This window comes from Panthera leo, chromosome A1, assembly GCF_018350215.1.
Source record: "Panthera leo isolate Ple1 chromosome A1, P.leo_Ple1_pat1.1, whole genome shotgun sequence".
Taxonomy (NCBI): domain Eukaryota; kingdom Metazoa; phylum Chordata; class Mammalia; order Carnivora; family Felidae; genus Panthera; species Panthera leo.
The window spans coordinates 140,583,915-140,599,502 of NC_056679.1; the positions used below are offsets into that span (position 1 = coordinate 140,583,915).

At 40.4% G+C, this 15,588-nt stretch overlaps 1 protein-coding gene across 3 annotated transcripts in view; it reads left to right on the forward strand.

The window, feature by feature from the left end:
- Window positions 1-15,588, forward strand: part of IQGAP2 (IQ motif containing GTPase activating protein 2) — a 294,057-nt gene that overhangs the window by 217,041 nt on the left and 61,428 nt on the right. For 2 of the 3 annotated variants that reach the window (XM_042941451.1, XM_042941443.1), the window contains exons 14-17: window positions 2,108-2,198; window positions 7,706-7,873; window positions 10,195-10,337; window positions 12,428-12,598. In XM_042941451.1, coding sequence (XP_042797385.1) covers window positions 2,108-2,198; window positions 7,706-7,873; window positions 10,195-10,337; window positions 12,428-12,598 — 573 coding nt within the window. The remainder of the gene's footprint in view (window positions 1-2,107; window positions 2,199-7,705; window positions 7,874-10,194; window positions 10,338-12,427; window positions 12,599-15,588) is intronic. The other variant, XM_042941459.1, reaches the window with a different exon arrangement.

The window sequence follows — 15,588 nt, forward strand, 5'->3', positions numbered from 1 at the left end:
TTCTACAATGGTAAGTTACGAAAGAATTTGGTAAATACTCTTCAAAAAAACTGAAAGAGACATAAATGAACTTGTATGGAACTTAGTCTTTAGGCTAGTCCTGGGAGGAGTGTTTGGGTTCTCTTTGGCCTTGGGAACAAATAGTTCCTACTCCCCTGTCTCTTCATTCTTCCTGTAGTCTTCAACTTCCTATCATGCTTCTTGTTTGATTCCTTCACATCCATTCTTTCAAGAAATGGAGATCTTGCTACAAGTAACCATACCCATGTGGCAGATCTGCCTAGAGATGATTGTGGAAGCAGGAGCCAAGCCTTCCATGATGGTCTCCATTAGCCCAGATATTACAGGATGAAGTGATAGATTCTTTGTCTTACTTTCAGAGTGCTTTCCGCATACATTATCTCAAGTTAGTCTAAGAGGGAAATAGCTTTGAAGCCTTGCAGAGGAGCAGGTGGATGTCATTTCTCCTTCCTGCAAACCATCCATCATGAGTCCTGAATGATGGAGCAAGTTCTCCATGGTTCTGATGAGCTACTTGCTGTTCATCACAGGCTTGCCTTAGGATTTAGTACGTGACACTTATTACTACACATGGGCAAGTGTCCCCATTGTTGAAAATTGAATGCCTCAGGGTGCCTGGGCTCAGGTCATGATCTCAAGATTTGTGGGATTGAGCCCTGCGTCAGGCTTTGTGCTGACAGTACGGAACCTGCTTGGGATCACCCCTCTCCCTCCCTCTCTCTGCCTCTGCTCATGCCCCTGCATGTGCTTTCTCTCTCTCAAAATAAATAAACTTAAAAAAAAATAAATTGAATGTCTCATCTTCCCTGAAAAATACTTAATTTCTCCTGATAACACTTACTTGTAATCTCTGGCAAGTTTATGTAATCTTGGGCAGTTGGTTTCTGGAAGTCCCATTTAATTACTATATAGTAGCACCATATTTTTAATATGGTAGTCAGAATCAACCGAGAAGTAAAAAAAAAAAATGGGGTCACCTGGGTGGCTCAGTCGGTGGAGCATCCAGCTTTTAATTTCAATTCAGGTCATGATCCCGAGGACATGGAATCTAGCCCCATGTCACTCTCCATACTGAGTGTGGAGCCTGCTTAAGATTCTCTCTCCCGCTCTGCCCCTCTCCCTCACTCATGTGCATGCTCTGTCTCTCTTTAAAATACAACCAAAAATAAAATAAAATCACTTTAAAAGTAAAAAAAAAAAGGTAGATAATTTAGTGCCTTTTTATTGCTATTATCACTTCCATTCTGAAGCTGTCCTTAGCTCCAAGTATTTCTTCCCCCTGCAATTAACCCCTACTATAATCATTTCTTGACTATTTCTAGATCATGTGTCTACAGCCATTATCGCTCTGATCACATTGTATTATAATTATTTTTTATGTAAATCTATCTTTTCTACTAAGTTGTTAGCTCCTTGAGGGCAGCCACCATGTTTTTGTATGGGTGTTTTGTTTTTGTCTCTGTGTCTGGTAAATGCCAAGTATCATTGTGTTTCCCTCAAATTTAAAGTTTCCTCTGGTACCTTGGCCACCTTGGGAACACAGTTAGTGATTAAGGGAGAGCGTATTCAGAGGCGGCTTTTCTGGAGGAGGTGACATTTGAATTAAGCCCTGAACGGTAAGAAAGAATCCACAGCCACACAGCTGGAGAACATTAGGGTCTGAAGGAGGCTGGTGTGCAGGTCTGAGACAGGGAGTAGAGGAGTGTGAAGGGCAGCCAGAGGAGTCAGCAGGCCTGCATCATTAGATCCCCACGGTCCCTGGGAAGGGGAGTTACATTTTCCCCTAACTGCAGAGGAAATCTGTGGAGGAGTTCCAACACAGGGATCATCCGGTTCTTTATAAAGGACCACCATGGGAGAGGGCAGTCTTGGAAAAAACACAAACCAATAGACGAATGCACCTAAGTGGGGGATGGGGTTTGGAATTGGGCGTTATTTCATTAATAGTCTATACAGTCTATGACAGTGCTTGGTAGTTGGTAAGAGTCTGTGGGAACTGTAATAAATGGGCTCCTGAAAAGCAGTTATAAATTCTGTTTCATCATCATTCCCTGTTCTTTCTTTTATTCTATGACCCTATTCCCAGGACTCTGAGATTGTTTCCAAAGTCCTTTGGCTGGATGAGATACAGCATGCGGTCGATGAGGCCAACATGGACAAGGACAAAGCAAAACAATGTAAGTCCTCACCTCCTTTTGCTGGCTCAGTGAACCTTGCTGGTTATGCCACTGATTTTTTATGTTTATAACTGTATAGCTTTAGTTTCTGAAAAGATTTGGACTCTTAGAAATTTTAGTTGTTGAGTATATATACAAAAAGATCTATTGGTGGTGGCACTATTTTCAGTGATTAGGTGCTATCTCTAGCAAAATCTAAGGATTCTGGTACAAAATCCAGAAAGCAAAAAAATGGTTACTGAACTCTCAAATTTCTAGTTTAATCAAGCCCTTTTTTACCTTTTTTAAAAATGTTTATTTATTTTTTTAATTTACATCCAAGTCAGCGTATAGTGCAACAATGATTTCAGGAGTAGATTCCTTAGTGCCCCTTACCCATTTAGCCCATCCTCCCTCCCACAACCCCTCCAGTAACCCTCTGTTTGTTCTCCATATTTAAGAGTCTCTTCTGTTTTGTCCCTCTCCCTGTTTTTATATTATTTTTGTTTCCCTTCCCTTATGTTCATCTGTTTTGTCTCTTGAAGTCCTCCTGTGAGTGAAGTCATATGATATTTGTCTTTCTGTGACTAATTTTGCTTAGCACAATACCCTCCAGTTCCATCCACGTAGTTGCAAATGGCAAGATTTCATTCTTTTTGAATGCCGAGTAATACTCTGTTGTGTATATATACCACATCTTTATCCATTCATCTATCGATGGGTATTTGAAGCCCTTTTTTTATCTTGACCCTTAAGAAACTTGCCCAATCTGCTTAATAAATACCTATGCTCCCTTCTATGCCTTCCATTGTATTAGTCCAGATTTGCCAGAGAAACAGAACCAAATATATACTTTTCTCTGGAGAACTAAATATGTAGTCATATATCTGTGTGTGTGCGTGCATATGTACAAGTGCATGTGCATGCAGATAAATAGTTGTTTCTCTGGAAAGTATGTAGTATCTGTATACACACACATACATAGAGAAAGAGACGGAGATTTACTCTAAGGAAGTGGCTCATGTACTTGCAAAAAGACTGGCAGTCCAAAATCTGTGGGCAGGCCACAGAGGCCAGGTGGCAGCACTTAACCACCAAAGGTGAGTGGGTGTGGTTACTGTCATGGAGAGCAGAGTCAAAGCAGTAATCAGAATGATCTGACAGACCTGTGGGATTGGCTAATTGACTGTGGTGTCCCTAAATATGATTTAAACAGTTTACTAAATTCATTCTTGATTTGTACAAGTGGAAGAAGAATTCTAGGTCAAATGCGGAAGTATAATTTGAGTAATGACAGCAAAAATCATGGCCCCTAAGTCAATTCCCATACTTAAGCCATTTACAAACCAAGAACCCCTTAAGTGAAGAGGAGACCAGGTCCACTTGAGAACAGAGTGCTACAGTCAAAAGTTTATACTGTTCATCTTTATTCGAGGCTTCCCCTAAAGAGAGCTGCAATTTTTTACCATGGTGGCTGTATTGAGGGGAAAGGATGCAATCAGACGTTCCAGGGATTACAGCACACTGGCTCTGAAACTGACACTAATTGCAGGAAACCCCAAATGTCACTGTGGTCCACCAACCAGAGTAAGGGCTCATGGAGCTCAGGTGATCAGTGGAGTCTTAGCTCAGGTCTTTCTCCCAGCGAGTCCTCAAACCGACGTGCAATTATTCCCCCAGGTCTAGGGTGCATAATTGAGATAGACGTACTAGGCAACTAGCAGAATCCCCTCATTGGCTCAAACGATTTAATTTTAGTTTTATTCTAAGACTCATAGACGAATAGTAGGAAAATTCACATGGAAATCTAAAGTAGCTTCAAGATCGATATACTAACACTCTACATGTACAAATAATCTACCGAAAGTAAGACTTCTGAAAGTGCTGTTCCTTAACCTATTTGCAGCATAACTAGGACGTATCCTATTGTATCAGGTCATAGAATGCTGTCGAGACACCTTAGTCTTCTTGCCCCCAAAGATTGGCTTTTCAACTTTGGAAGCATCTGTGGGGAACATCTGGTTTTTATTTCCTTAGCCTGGAAAATTATGTACATTTCTCCAACCTGAACTTATACCCTCAGGATCTTTGAAGTCTTTCCATTCTAGCACTCTAATCCTTAAGAAAAAATAAAATAAATTTGAGACGGGTTCGTAAGAGATTTAGATTTAAACGTAAAACTGAAGGAAGCCATAGTTTAAAGAAACACTTTTAAAGAAATTAGATTGTAACATTGGCACTCAGCCTGAAAGGGTTACAGTTTTGCTCTTAGAAGTCAAACCAATTTAGAAATCATTTTATTCATGTTCTTCCTACATTTGGCCTGCAGATGAGAAGCTGTTCCTTGTTTTACATTGAGATTCATTGTTGTGTTGACTGTGTAAGAGGCTTTCTCAAATATGTGACTGTGTACTCCAGATGTACACATTTAAAATCCTGTCTTCTGCCTCTGTCCTGTGTCTCAGAAGAGTTGATATAGTTTCTTCTATGATACATAACACCAAAAAGATGTTCTGAAGTAAAACCATCTATATTCTAACAATGAGATGAGAATTTTCCAGTTTTTCAAAAAAAAGAGTTTAATCTTCCCTTTAAAAGCATTCATCCTTTGTATGATAAGACTTGAAACAGATTTTGGTTTCGTGTTGTAAGCATCTAACCCACTCCCAGATAATTTGGTACAAGAAAGTGCTGCCCTATAGGTTTTACCACAGGCAAGACTGAAAGGACACCATAACTCAAGTCTCCTTCACTTGGGTTTCTTGCTTTCTAAAAGTAGGTTTGTCTCTACTTTTGACTCCATAGAGCAAAATTCCCCAGCTTTCTTCCATTATTGTTCCCTAAGGAATCTTTTTTTTTTTTTAATTTTTTTTAACGTTTATTTATTTTTGAGACAGAGACAGAGCATGAACAGGGGAGGGTCAGAGAGAGGGAGACATAGAATCTGAAACAGGCTCCAGGCTCTGAACTGACAGCACAGAGCCCGACGCGGGGCTCAAACTCACGGACCGCGAGATCATGACCTGAGCCAAAGTCGGCCGCTTAACCGACTGAGCCACCCAGGCGCCCCTAAGGAATCTTTTTAGATAGATTTTCCCTAATTATTTTTCACCATGGAATTTTAATACCACAGATACATTGAATCTGTTTTTATACCATATGTAGATCTGTGCTGATACATAAAAAGATTTCTCACCCTCTCCCCCACAAAAGCCATTTTTTGCCCCACTGGAGGTTATTTCACCTCTAAGTGCATAGCTTAGAGAAAGCCTGCCGATGTATGGCTTAAGATGCAACACAAACATTTCTTTCGGATCTTTTAGGAGACTTATGGGAGATTTCTTCATTTGTTCCTTACCACAAACATACCTGACTTTATGTAGACCATTTATTTGACATCTTCAATTATCTGGAACTAAACAGCATCCCATGGATTAAGCAAAAACACAATCAAAGTACATGTCTCAAAGCCTTTGTCCTGGAACTGATTTACTCTGCTCATTGGGAATCTCTTGGGCAGACACTTAGAACCTTTGTATTCTTATATTAGGCTTAACACTAATATGTTTGGTTGTGTCCCTTCCCAACTCAGAGTACATCAGAAGCTACGAATTACCAGGCAATTAGGTGATTGGGCTGCTCTCTGCAAGCACATAGCAGCAAGAAGAAATAGCTGGTGGGGACCGGAGGCGGGGGAAACTAAAAAGCATAAGAGTCTGAGGCCATTCAGTGCAGGAACAAAGAAGCCCAAGCAGCTCCTTAGTATTTAACAATACTAAAATAATCACTGTATTGTAGCAGAGGATGACAGGAAGGGCTCTTCTAGCAGCTCTCAGCAAACATTAAGCACCTACTGTGTACCAGGGATTATGGATAAAATGATGAGCAGCGTAGAGACTGTTCTCTTAGGGTATTCTCCAAGGGTTTAGATTTTCATGGGAAAATTAATGGTTCTGTTAAGATGAGTAGTAAGCTTCAGTTACCTGGAAGATTCACCTGTGGACCCACTGCTTGCATATCAATATTCAATGGTAAATCACATTTCCATATCCAAGAAATTTGTGCCTTTCTTATACCCATCTTTTTAAAAAAAAAATTTAAGTTTATTTATTTTGAGCGAGGGAGGGGCGAAGAGAGAGAATCCTAAGCAGGCTCCTCCCTGTCAGCAGAGTCCGATGTGAGGATCGAACTCACGAACTGTGAAACCAGGGCCTGGACTGAAACCAGGAGTCGATGCTTAACTGACTGAGCTACCCAGGCACCCCTATAATACCCATCTTTTAAGGAACATGGCATTTTACTGGGTTAGATGAAACTGTCAGGTGTAATTCATGAGAGGATTCTTTGTCATTTGCTTGTTCCTTCTGCTCCTCTGAGACCACAAAGTTCTCAAACAACCAGTACCACATTTGTCCCATCCTAGAAAACTTTTCTGGAGAAGAGGAAAGGTGGACTGTTTATCCATTCTTATTAGCTCCTGTAAGCACAAGAGCATACTGCTGTATCTTTTGTTCTGCAACAGTTGAATTTTGCTATGGAAGTTCTCCTTGATTCTTTATGTGCTCCTCCAGATTTGCATCACTTTGGTTCCAGATTGTTGAAAGTCAGACTCCATTTTTCTCGCCCCTTCAGTGTTCATGTTTGTATGCACATACATGCATAATTTAATGACACCAATATGCCAGTTAGCATTTGTATGGTAAAGTTTTGTGTGTGTGGGGGGGGGGGTGTTTATAAAAATGTATATCCATTTCTCCTCATTTCATCAAAACCTTCTGTCCACAAAGCATTTTAACCTGGTTTCTTCCATTGTTGTTCTAGGTTTCTAACTCAGTGCATTTATAGTTTGTAAAAACAGTACTTTCATTGGTTGGGCCAGAATATTCTTGGCTGGGAATGAAATGGATAGTAAAGAACTCACCATGTTAAATTTCTTTAGGTAACCAAGAGTTCACTGTAGCTTGATTTATAGGGAGAAGCAGAAATTTAAAATGGAATAAAATGCTTTCTAAGTCTAAATGGGTTCCAGAATTAAGTTTCTGGACTTGAGTACATATGTCCATCAGCCCTACCTGTTGCTTTCCTAGAATATTTGAAGTATACTAGCACTTTATACAAGAGACTATCAGGATTTTTTATATATTCTAAAATAAATAAATGTCTTCATAAGACAAGTTCTCAAATACTGATGGATGACCTATTGGAGGACTGCATATCTACTGCATTTACCACACCCTTATGGATTAGTACAGTGAGTGGAACCTAGTGCCTTCCCACCACACGAGAGTAGCCTGGAAATGCTGTAATTTTTAATAAACTGTGCTCCTGTGGGATCTTGTTCTTCCTACAACCTAAACCTGTAGGTGAGTTGGTGACAGTCATGGGTATTTGTGGTACTAACTCTGAAAAGGATATAAAGGTTTAATTCCAATGCATTACTGGAAAAGGCTGAATTACATCTCACCTTTGCACACCACTAGAGTAAGTAGCAGATAACCAATAACAGAAACTTTGTTCTCATTGTGCAGGGGTTACCCTGGTCATCGATGTCAATCAGTGTTTGGAGAAAGAAAAGCCATGTGATATTTTGTCTCATTTGAAGTCTTCTGTGTCTAATACAAATGACATAATCCCTGAATGTGCTGACAGGTATTATGATGCCCTCGCGAAGGCAAAAGAGCACAAATCTAAAAGTGGTAAGCTTTCTAGTCATTTGGCACTGACTAAATATCATTTTGGATATGATGCTGTCTTGCACCAATATGTATTGTATTGACTTTAAGACAATTATTGCTTTCGTATGAACATTTCTAAAATATTTTTTTGCATTGGAAAAAATTTTTACATGTGTTTTTCTTTTTTTGTTTTTTGGAAAAGTCTGATTAACTTGGTGGCTATGCATGGGTGACATCATAAACTTGAGAAAAGACAGCATTTAAGGAGAATTTGCTTTATCTAGTGCTTGCTTGTTGATCCATTTCTCCAGGGATAGGAAACTGATTTTTTTACGAATATTTGTCTCTCTCATTTTTGAAACAAATGGTACATGATTGTGTAATATTTAATAGGAGTAAGTTTGAAAACGTGGAATAAAATGCAGTGACACTGGTCTCCAAGGGCCCAGCTCAATAACCTTGGCAAATATTTATGCCTGTTCAATCCAACAGTAGACCATGATGTGTTAACTTTGTAAAGTATCGTTGAGATCATGAGTCTAATAGTCATTTTTTAGATTTAGAAACTTACATTCATGAGATTTTGGTCAGAAGGAGACTCTGGCAAACCAGAAGAGGTTAATTTTTGAGAGTCAGTGCACCATTCCTTTAGTAAATTGATACCAAGCACTTCACATCCTATCAGAGATCAAGGTATGTCCTGATTCGCAGGCTGGTGTCGATTTACACATCACAGGTCATGTACTTTGCATCTTCAGGAAACTGGCCTGAGAAGTGGAATTGGAGAAAAAAAGGTTTTCTTAGTTCAACTGGAGGTCTTTCCCGTGGCACCCTATGCACTTGGTGGATTTCCAACTCGGAGATTGCACCCTTGAATTCAGCAAGTTGCCCGTTAATGAAACATGCAGAAGGCTATTGGTCATTCTTTCTTACCTGGCATCTGATCACCCTTGAGCCTCTCTCTGTTCCCTTCACATATTTTCGTCCGGAGTCGCTGTAGTGTCCTCTGCCTCTTCCTTTATGGGGAAAGAGTTGCACAACAGTGTTAATGCCAGGGTTCATTTCAGTTTCAAATCCATCCTGGCCTAAGCCTAATTTATCTTCTACTTGCCTCCACTTCCCGTGTGCCATGTTCTGGTGCATACTGTCTTATATCCCCAAATTGCCAATTCACAAACCTAGGAGTTATCTTAGATTCATAATTATTACTTGTGAGCATCCTGATTTGGCTGTACAAGATACTTCTGGTAGGCCAGCATTTCTACACAGCTAACAGCTGTCTGCCCATTTGAAAAGAGATACATCTCTTTTCCTGGGCAGTGACAAACAGAGAACAGTTGAGGAGCATTTAAAACCAAATAACCAACCAACCACATTCAAGGGCCTTAAAGTTACCCCTGCTTAGTTTTTTTAATCCATTTAAATATTCTGTACAGATATTCACTTTGAACTTTGATTCCCTGTAAACACAATTAGTCGAGTGCTCACTTGACAGAAGCTGGCTTAGATTGGTCTAGGTCAGAACATTTTTATTTTGGCTTTTGTTGTTGGCTCTCTGGTCTGGGACCGGAATCATGACCATTCAACAAAATAAACATACTTCTAAATGGGAGGGATAGCCCATGGGTTCATGAAGAGGAAATATTCGTCTTGACTAATTAAGCCATGACTGCCATAGATTTTTTTTTTCCTAGTGCACCCTTCACCACCCCCAGACATGAAGTCCTTTCCACATTTTTTTTCTCATTTTGTGTGGTTGTGTAGAGCACGATGAGTCGAACCAGGACATTTTCCTTCTCCCTACTTAGTGACCATCATGCTTGGATATGCCAGTTTTTAGTTAGGATAAAGTTGTCTGCAAAGATGAGTTACTTCTGCTTTGATTTAATGCAGATCATGGGCTTTCCTTAAATAATGGGTCACAGTTTGTATAGGTCACTCCTTCTCAGAGAAATTGCTGGAAGAGTTGCTAAGCAAAGAAGATTCTTGCTCACCAGTCTCCTCTGACCACTTTGGTGCCATTCACATCTGGGACATACATTCTTTGTCTACTTTTTCCTTCTTGATGGCCATTTGTGACTCTTCTCATCCTCGTGAGGAATTTGAGATCGAGAACCATGGCATTACCCATCAGACTGTCCTCCCCATTTGGCTTAGTAGAGAGCCGCCATTGAACACATAGAATTCATTCCATTTTAGCAAGTCATTTCTAATGATTTTAACTTAGGCTGCCGGAATGCTTGATGAAAAATTGTTCATTACATTATTTTACATATTGGAGAAAGTATAATGTTGAAGCGTTCAGTATTTCTCTCTAGAATGTAACAAGCTTCTTTCTTTAGTGTCTACTGAAGGTTCATGGCTCAAACTCACCCTGCAGGATAAATATGACTACTACTACAACATCGATTCACAAGAGACTTCCTGGGTCACACCTGAATCATGCTTGCCTAAAGAATCATGGCTCATGGCAAAAGAAATTGAGGTAGGAGGTTCATGTTTAATGCATAACTATGCTCTGAAAAAATAAGTGTGATTGCCTTTCTGTTTTTGAATCATGGAAGTGGTGGGAGGAAATAACTTATTTTTTGCAGCCTGGGTATATCGTGCTCGCTTCGGCAGCACATATACTAAAATTGCAGCCTGGGTATAGAGTAAAGTCGTCATGAATGCAGTTGGATGGGGCTGCATGCCTACTGACTTGTACAGTTATTTCTATATTGACATAACACCACCAAAGAGAGCAAGGGGAAGAAAGATATTGTAGCTTATTTGTGATAGTACATTATCCTAAAAATTAATCTCCACATTTACCTTGACACAAGAGCTCAGTTAGTAGTAATTTCCTGGTTGTCAGTGTTCAGTAATTTCTTTCTTCCCCCCCCCACAGCCTACCACAGAGATAGATATGTCCTTTAAAAAGTCAGTAATACTTTCCAGGGGGAAATACTCTTAAAAGGATGTTCACCAAGATTGCTTTGGACTTGAGACCAAAGTTGGACCCAAAAGATGTGAAAATTGCTGTTTGTTCCATGCATTGTAGTGTGTTTACAGAGAAGATACAAATAAGAATTTAGTTCCATTTTGAAAAAAAAGACAGAACACACAAATGTAGGTCTTATAAAATTGTTCAAAGTCACCAGCATCAAAGATATTTGCTAAAACTCAGAGAAAAATCTGTGGCCTGGAGGCTGATGATGCCACCAGAAATCAATGACAAGAAGACAGTGAAGAAAATGGTTTATTAAGTAATTTCAAACATTGTCAATCATTGTTACAATGCATTACCAGTGCTACCTTGCAAATAATGAAACTGTGGGCAATATGTAAAAACAATATGCTAGAGTGGAAAAGATGTATCACACTATGAAGAAGCAGCATCAAAGGGTTAAAAACCAGAGCCACAAATTGTTCCTGTGGCCTCCAAAGATGCCCTAGGAGTAACTTTGTAAAATGGAGCATCATTCTGTTAGGATTATTAAAAAGTGGAAGGTCTAGGGGCGCCTGCATGGCTCAGTAAGTTAAGCATCCAACTTCAGCTCAGGTCATCATCTCACAGTTCATGAGTTCGAGCCCCACATCGGGATCTGTGCTGATAGCTCAGAGCCTGGAGCCTGCTTCGGATTCTGTGTCTCCCTCTGTCTCTGTTCCTCCCCCTCTCACACTCTGTCTGTATGTCTCTCTCTCTCAAAAAACGGATTAAAAATTTTTTTCTTTTAAAGTGGAAGGTCTACACTGTTAAAAAAAAATAATCTTCTAGACAATCTAAAAGTTCTGAGTTAGTGAATGTAAGAATGTCTTCTCTTAAAGGTTTTTAAGCATTTTTTTATGATTTCAGTTTTAATTTTTTTAATTAATCATCCGTTGATTCTAGTCACATTGGTAAGAGGCATCAGCCATAGAAGTGAGTCCAGTCTTGGCTTGCATCTCTCAAAGAAAGTAAAAAGCAAACCCAGTTCATCATCTACCTGAGACTTTTCATAGTCCCTCTCCTTTGTTCTCATTCATCTGGGTTTCGCCTGTCTGGCCAGGGGAATGCCTGTCTCTCCTCGCCCACCCCCTTTCCTTCTGTCCAAAGTCTTTTATTTTCCCCCCAAGTTTATTTCGGGCTCCTCCTGGCTTGTTGCAGAGGTCTGCTCTCTGGCCTGGACTAGAAAGGGGGCCTAGGAGCCAGAAGACTTCATGGCCACTGCATTCTTTTCCTTGGCAGCCCTGGAGAGGGAGGTGGCAGTGCATATTCATACCACAGCCGTCCTTGTCCCTTGTACACTCTGGAGCTCAAGCCTCACACTTGGTCCTTGCCAGCATCATTTGTCCATCTCCGCCTCCAGATCCTGAGATCACTCAGCCAGATTCTCCTAGTACCTCAGCACCAAGGTCAGAGGATTTCAAAAGCAAGTCATTAGAAAGAAGCTCAGCCAGTTCATCCTTTTGCTCTGATCAAGTCTGTGCTTAAACCAGGCCAGAAAGAGCCGTCCATATCCTATTTCTCAAAGATAGAAGCTCCAGAAGCTATTCTCTTTGCTCGTTTCACCCGATGTGTGAAGTGTAACCGTAAGAAATATCTCTTGCCAGGACATTGTGGAGGAAGTCACAAGAGATTATGTTCGTGAGAAGATGTGGTCTGCTTCTGAAGATTTGCTTCTTCGCTTGGAAGCCACAAGTGCAGGACCCCTTCTTAGGAAAGAGCATGAAGCTAGGAAATCATATTTGTATGGACAAGAAGAGCAGGTGGTCAAAATACAGGTATGTGAATCGCCTACCGCTAGTTCCAGCAAACTGTCATATCTCCTGAAGATGCTTTATTTTATAGTGTGACCGTCAACTACTGGCATTCTAATAAACAAATCAGAGTGCAGATTTTCCGCTTAATTGATGCCCCCAAATCTGCTTTATTATGCCCGGAGCTGGGAAGGATGTTGAATGATTTTTCAACCATGGAGACTATTAAGGGGCGCTGCGGACCTGCCAAGGTCCACCTGCCACCAACCTTGTTGGAGCCAGAGGGACCCCTCAAATCAGAATTGAAATCCTCTTTCTCTAAAAAGCTGGATCTCCTTGTGTCATCTACTTTCTAAGCCAGGTGTTCTCTGAATTGCTTTTTCAGTGGCTGGTGGATGCTGATTGGTCCTTGTTTGTACACACTTCTAGACAGAAAGAGCACAAGAGCTGACAAAATGCCTTTAGCATCTGCAGGCATGTCTCCTCCCTCACAGACTCCTCATTGAGTCCTGTAGGAAAAATCCTCCTTTCCAACTGTTTGGTTTTGAGTTGTTCTTCAGCTTGCGTGACTATCTGAACTTTCTGCGGCAGAGAGCTTCACAAATGTAGATATTTCTCATTTGTATTCCCCTAGCACCCTCTGAGAACCAACATGCTACCTTCCACAAGGCTGCATGTCTTTTTTTGTGTGCATCCAGAATGACACTGTTATTGACAGACAGTATTCAATGGGCTTTTGCTTTGGCCCATAGCTGTGAGATTTCCCAAATTGGAAGTTTTTAGGTTGAAGATTTCTCTTTTGTGATCATTGGTGTACTTACCTGCTTCCCTCACCTAACTATAACATCATCCAGGTCAGAAAATAAGTTTCCAAAATTTGTGTATTCTTGTGTCTTATGTACGATCGGTGCTCAAATAGTCAAATTTGTTCGGAGCTTAAGATGTTAGAAGGCAGACATGATTAATTTTTAGAAGAAATGTCTCCCACAAACCTGACTGTGAAAGATTTTTTTTCTTTGCTGAACCAGTAAGTTTTCACTTTATTCCTTCTGTAAGTAAGTGGTAGGCAAAACACACAGGAAGTGACAAAAAAGCCTAAAGATGAAATCCTCTACACTGATGCTGAGGCTCTAATTTTATACAGAATTAAACAGTGTCAGCTGACCTGACAATTTGGACCAACCTTAAGCTCTCCAGCCTCAGGGAATGGATCAGTATTGTATTTGGAGGACATTCTGTGGATTGCACAGGTATAAAATCCATCTGATATTGGGACCCAGGGCCGAAGTCACAAGAGGGCTTGGGAGAAGAAGGGTAGAAACAATCATCTGGGGCCTTTTGCTTCACCTCAGCAGAGGCAGAGAGATTGAAGCAGAAGCCATAGAACTATGAAGTCACCTCACCTTGTTTTTGTTTCTCACTCTTCTGACAGTTTTCTAACAAGGAAAGCAGAAGGTCTAGAGGCAAGCTGTAGACTGGAGATGAATATGTATTCAGTGGAAACTTGCTGACCCACAAAACCAAAAGACCATAACGAAAGGGTGTTATGCTAATCTCATTTTTTGGCAATGTGGCCCCTTCACCCTGAATTAGAGGAATGATCTGAAAAGTGAGGACTTCTCCTCCATAGAATGGCTCAACCTTCCTAGCTGGCTGAATCAGCCCCAGCCACAGTAGTCTTAACACATTCAGAGAGAAAGTTTCCAGGCTGAGGCCAGCCAACCCCAGCTCCAACACCCTCGCTCGGTCTCTTCCCAAGGAACTGGATAGTGGTACAGAGAATATGGTTTCGTTAGCCAGTCCTCTGTCTTGAATACTTACAGAACAATTCAGAAGGTGCCCGAGGTGTCTCCTGAGAAATGCAATGTCATTCGTAAGATTTTTCCCCTCTAGGTAAGTAAGATAACACCTCTCTCTCTCTGCAGAGAGAGAGAGAGAATCTCTTGAGAGCAGCGAAGGAGACATAGCCATGTTATTTTTGAACGGTAAGAAGGCTCTGGTAACATTGCCTACCTTTACAAATGAGTGAGCCAGAAAACAATCCCAAACAAAAAGAAATATCGAATATTGAAAAAAAAAAAGGAAAATGAATGTAAGTTGCAAAATGTAAATTAAATAAACATTTAAGGATACTCTTACTCGAGGAGGCAAAAGACTTTTTTGTGCTGAAACTGTTGTATGCTTTCAAGGAATTTAATAAGGCATGATCTTAGTAAAACAAGACAAAACATTAAAAGAAAAAGATAACTGATACTGAAAGAGAGGAAGAAAAATAATGACATTGTCAAATATAAATAAACTTAAAACTGCAGAACGCAGAAGAAACACTGAAAATAACTGCACCACATGGACAACTTCAGAAAAAAATCTCAAAAAAGTTGAGGAAAAGAATAGATAATTTAAAATGCATGTTCTCATCTGAAAACTGGTAATACTCAATTTGTTGCTGGGTTGTGAGAGTTAAATGGGATAATTCACATAACAGACTTTGCACAGAATGTGGCCATAGGTGCTCAATAGTGTTAGAAATGATGAGACGACAGAGATGATGTGTCTGAGGGCAGATGATGGAGTCAACATTGAGACTGTTGGCATGGCACAGGAAGAGGTGAGAAAAACTGAACAGGAAAAAGAGTAGATAGCTATGGTATTCTTTTTTCCTTGAACTGAAGAAAGCTGGAATGCCAGTTTTTAAGAAAAAGCATAGTAGTGACAAACACCAAAACATAGCCCTGGGAACTATGGTATTAGTTTTTGAACTTCGGAGAGTGCCTCAAGCATCCTGGCAGAGAAAAAGGAACAAGCTGCTCTGAAGCACCTTTCAGATTGCCAGGAGCAATAGTGGAGTCTGTAGGTGGAGAGGAAGGGGGTGACCTGTTGTGATAGTCCTTCATCACGTTATTTCCATGTAAGTGACTACTCTAGTAGATCAGTGGATTTTCTACCTTTAAGCTGAGAAGGAAAAGAGAGAAACATTTAGAGCCTTCTTGGCTATCCAAGAGATCACACAAGAA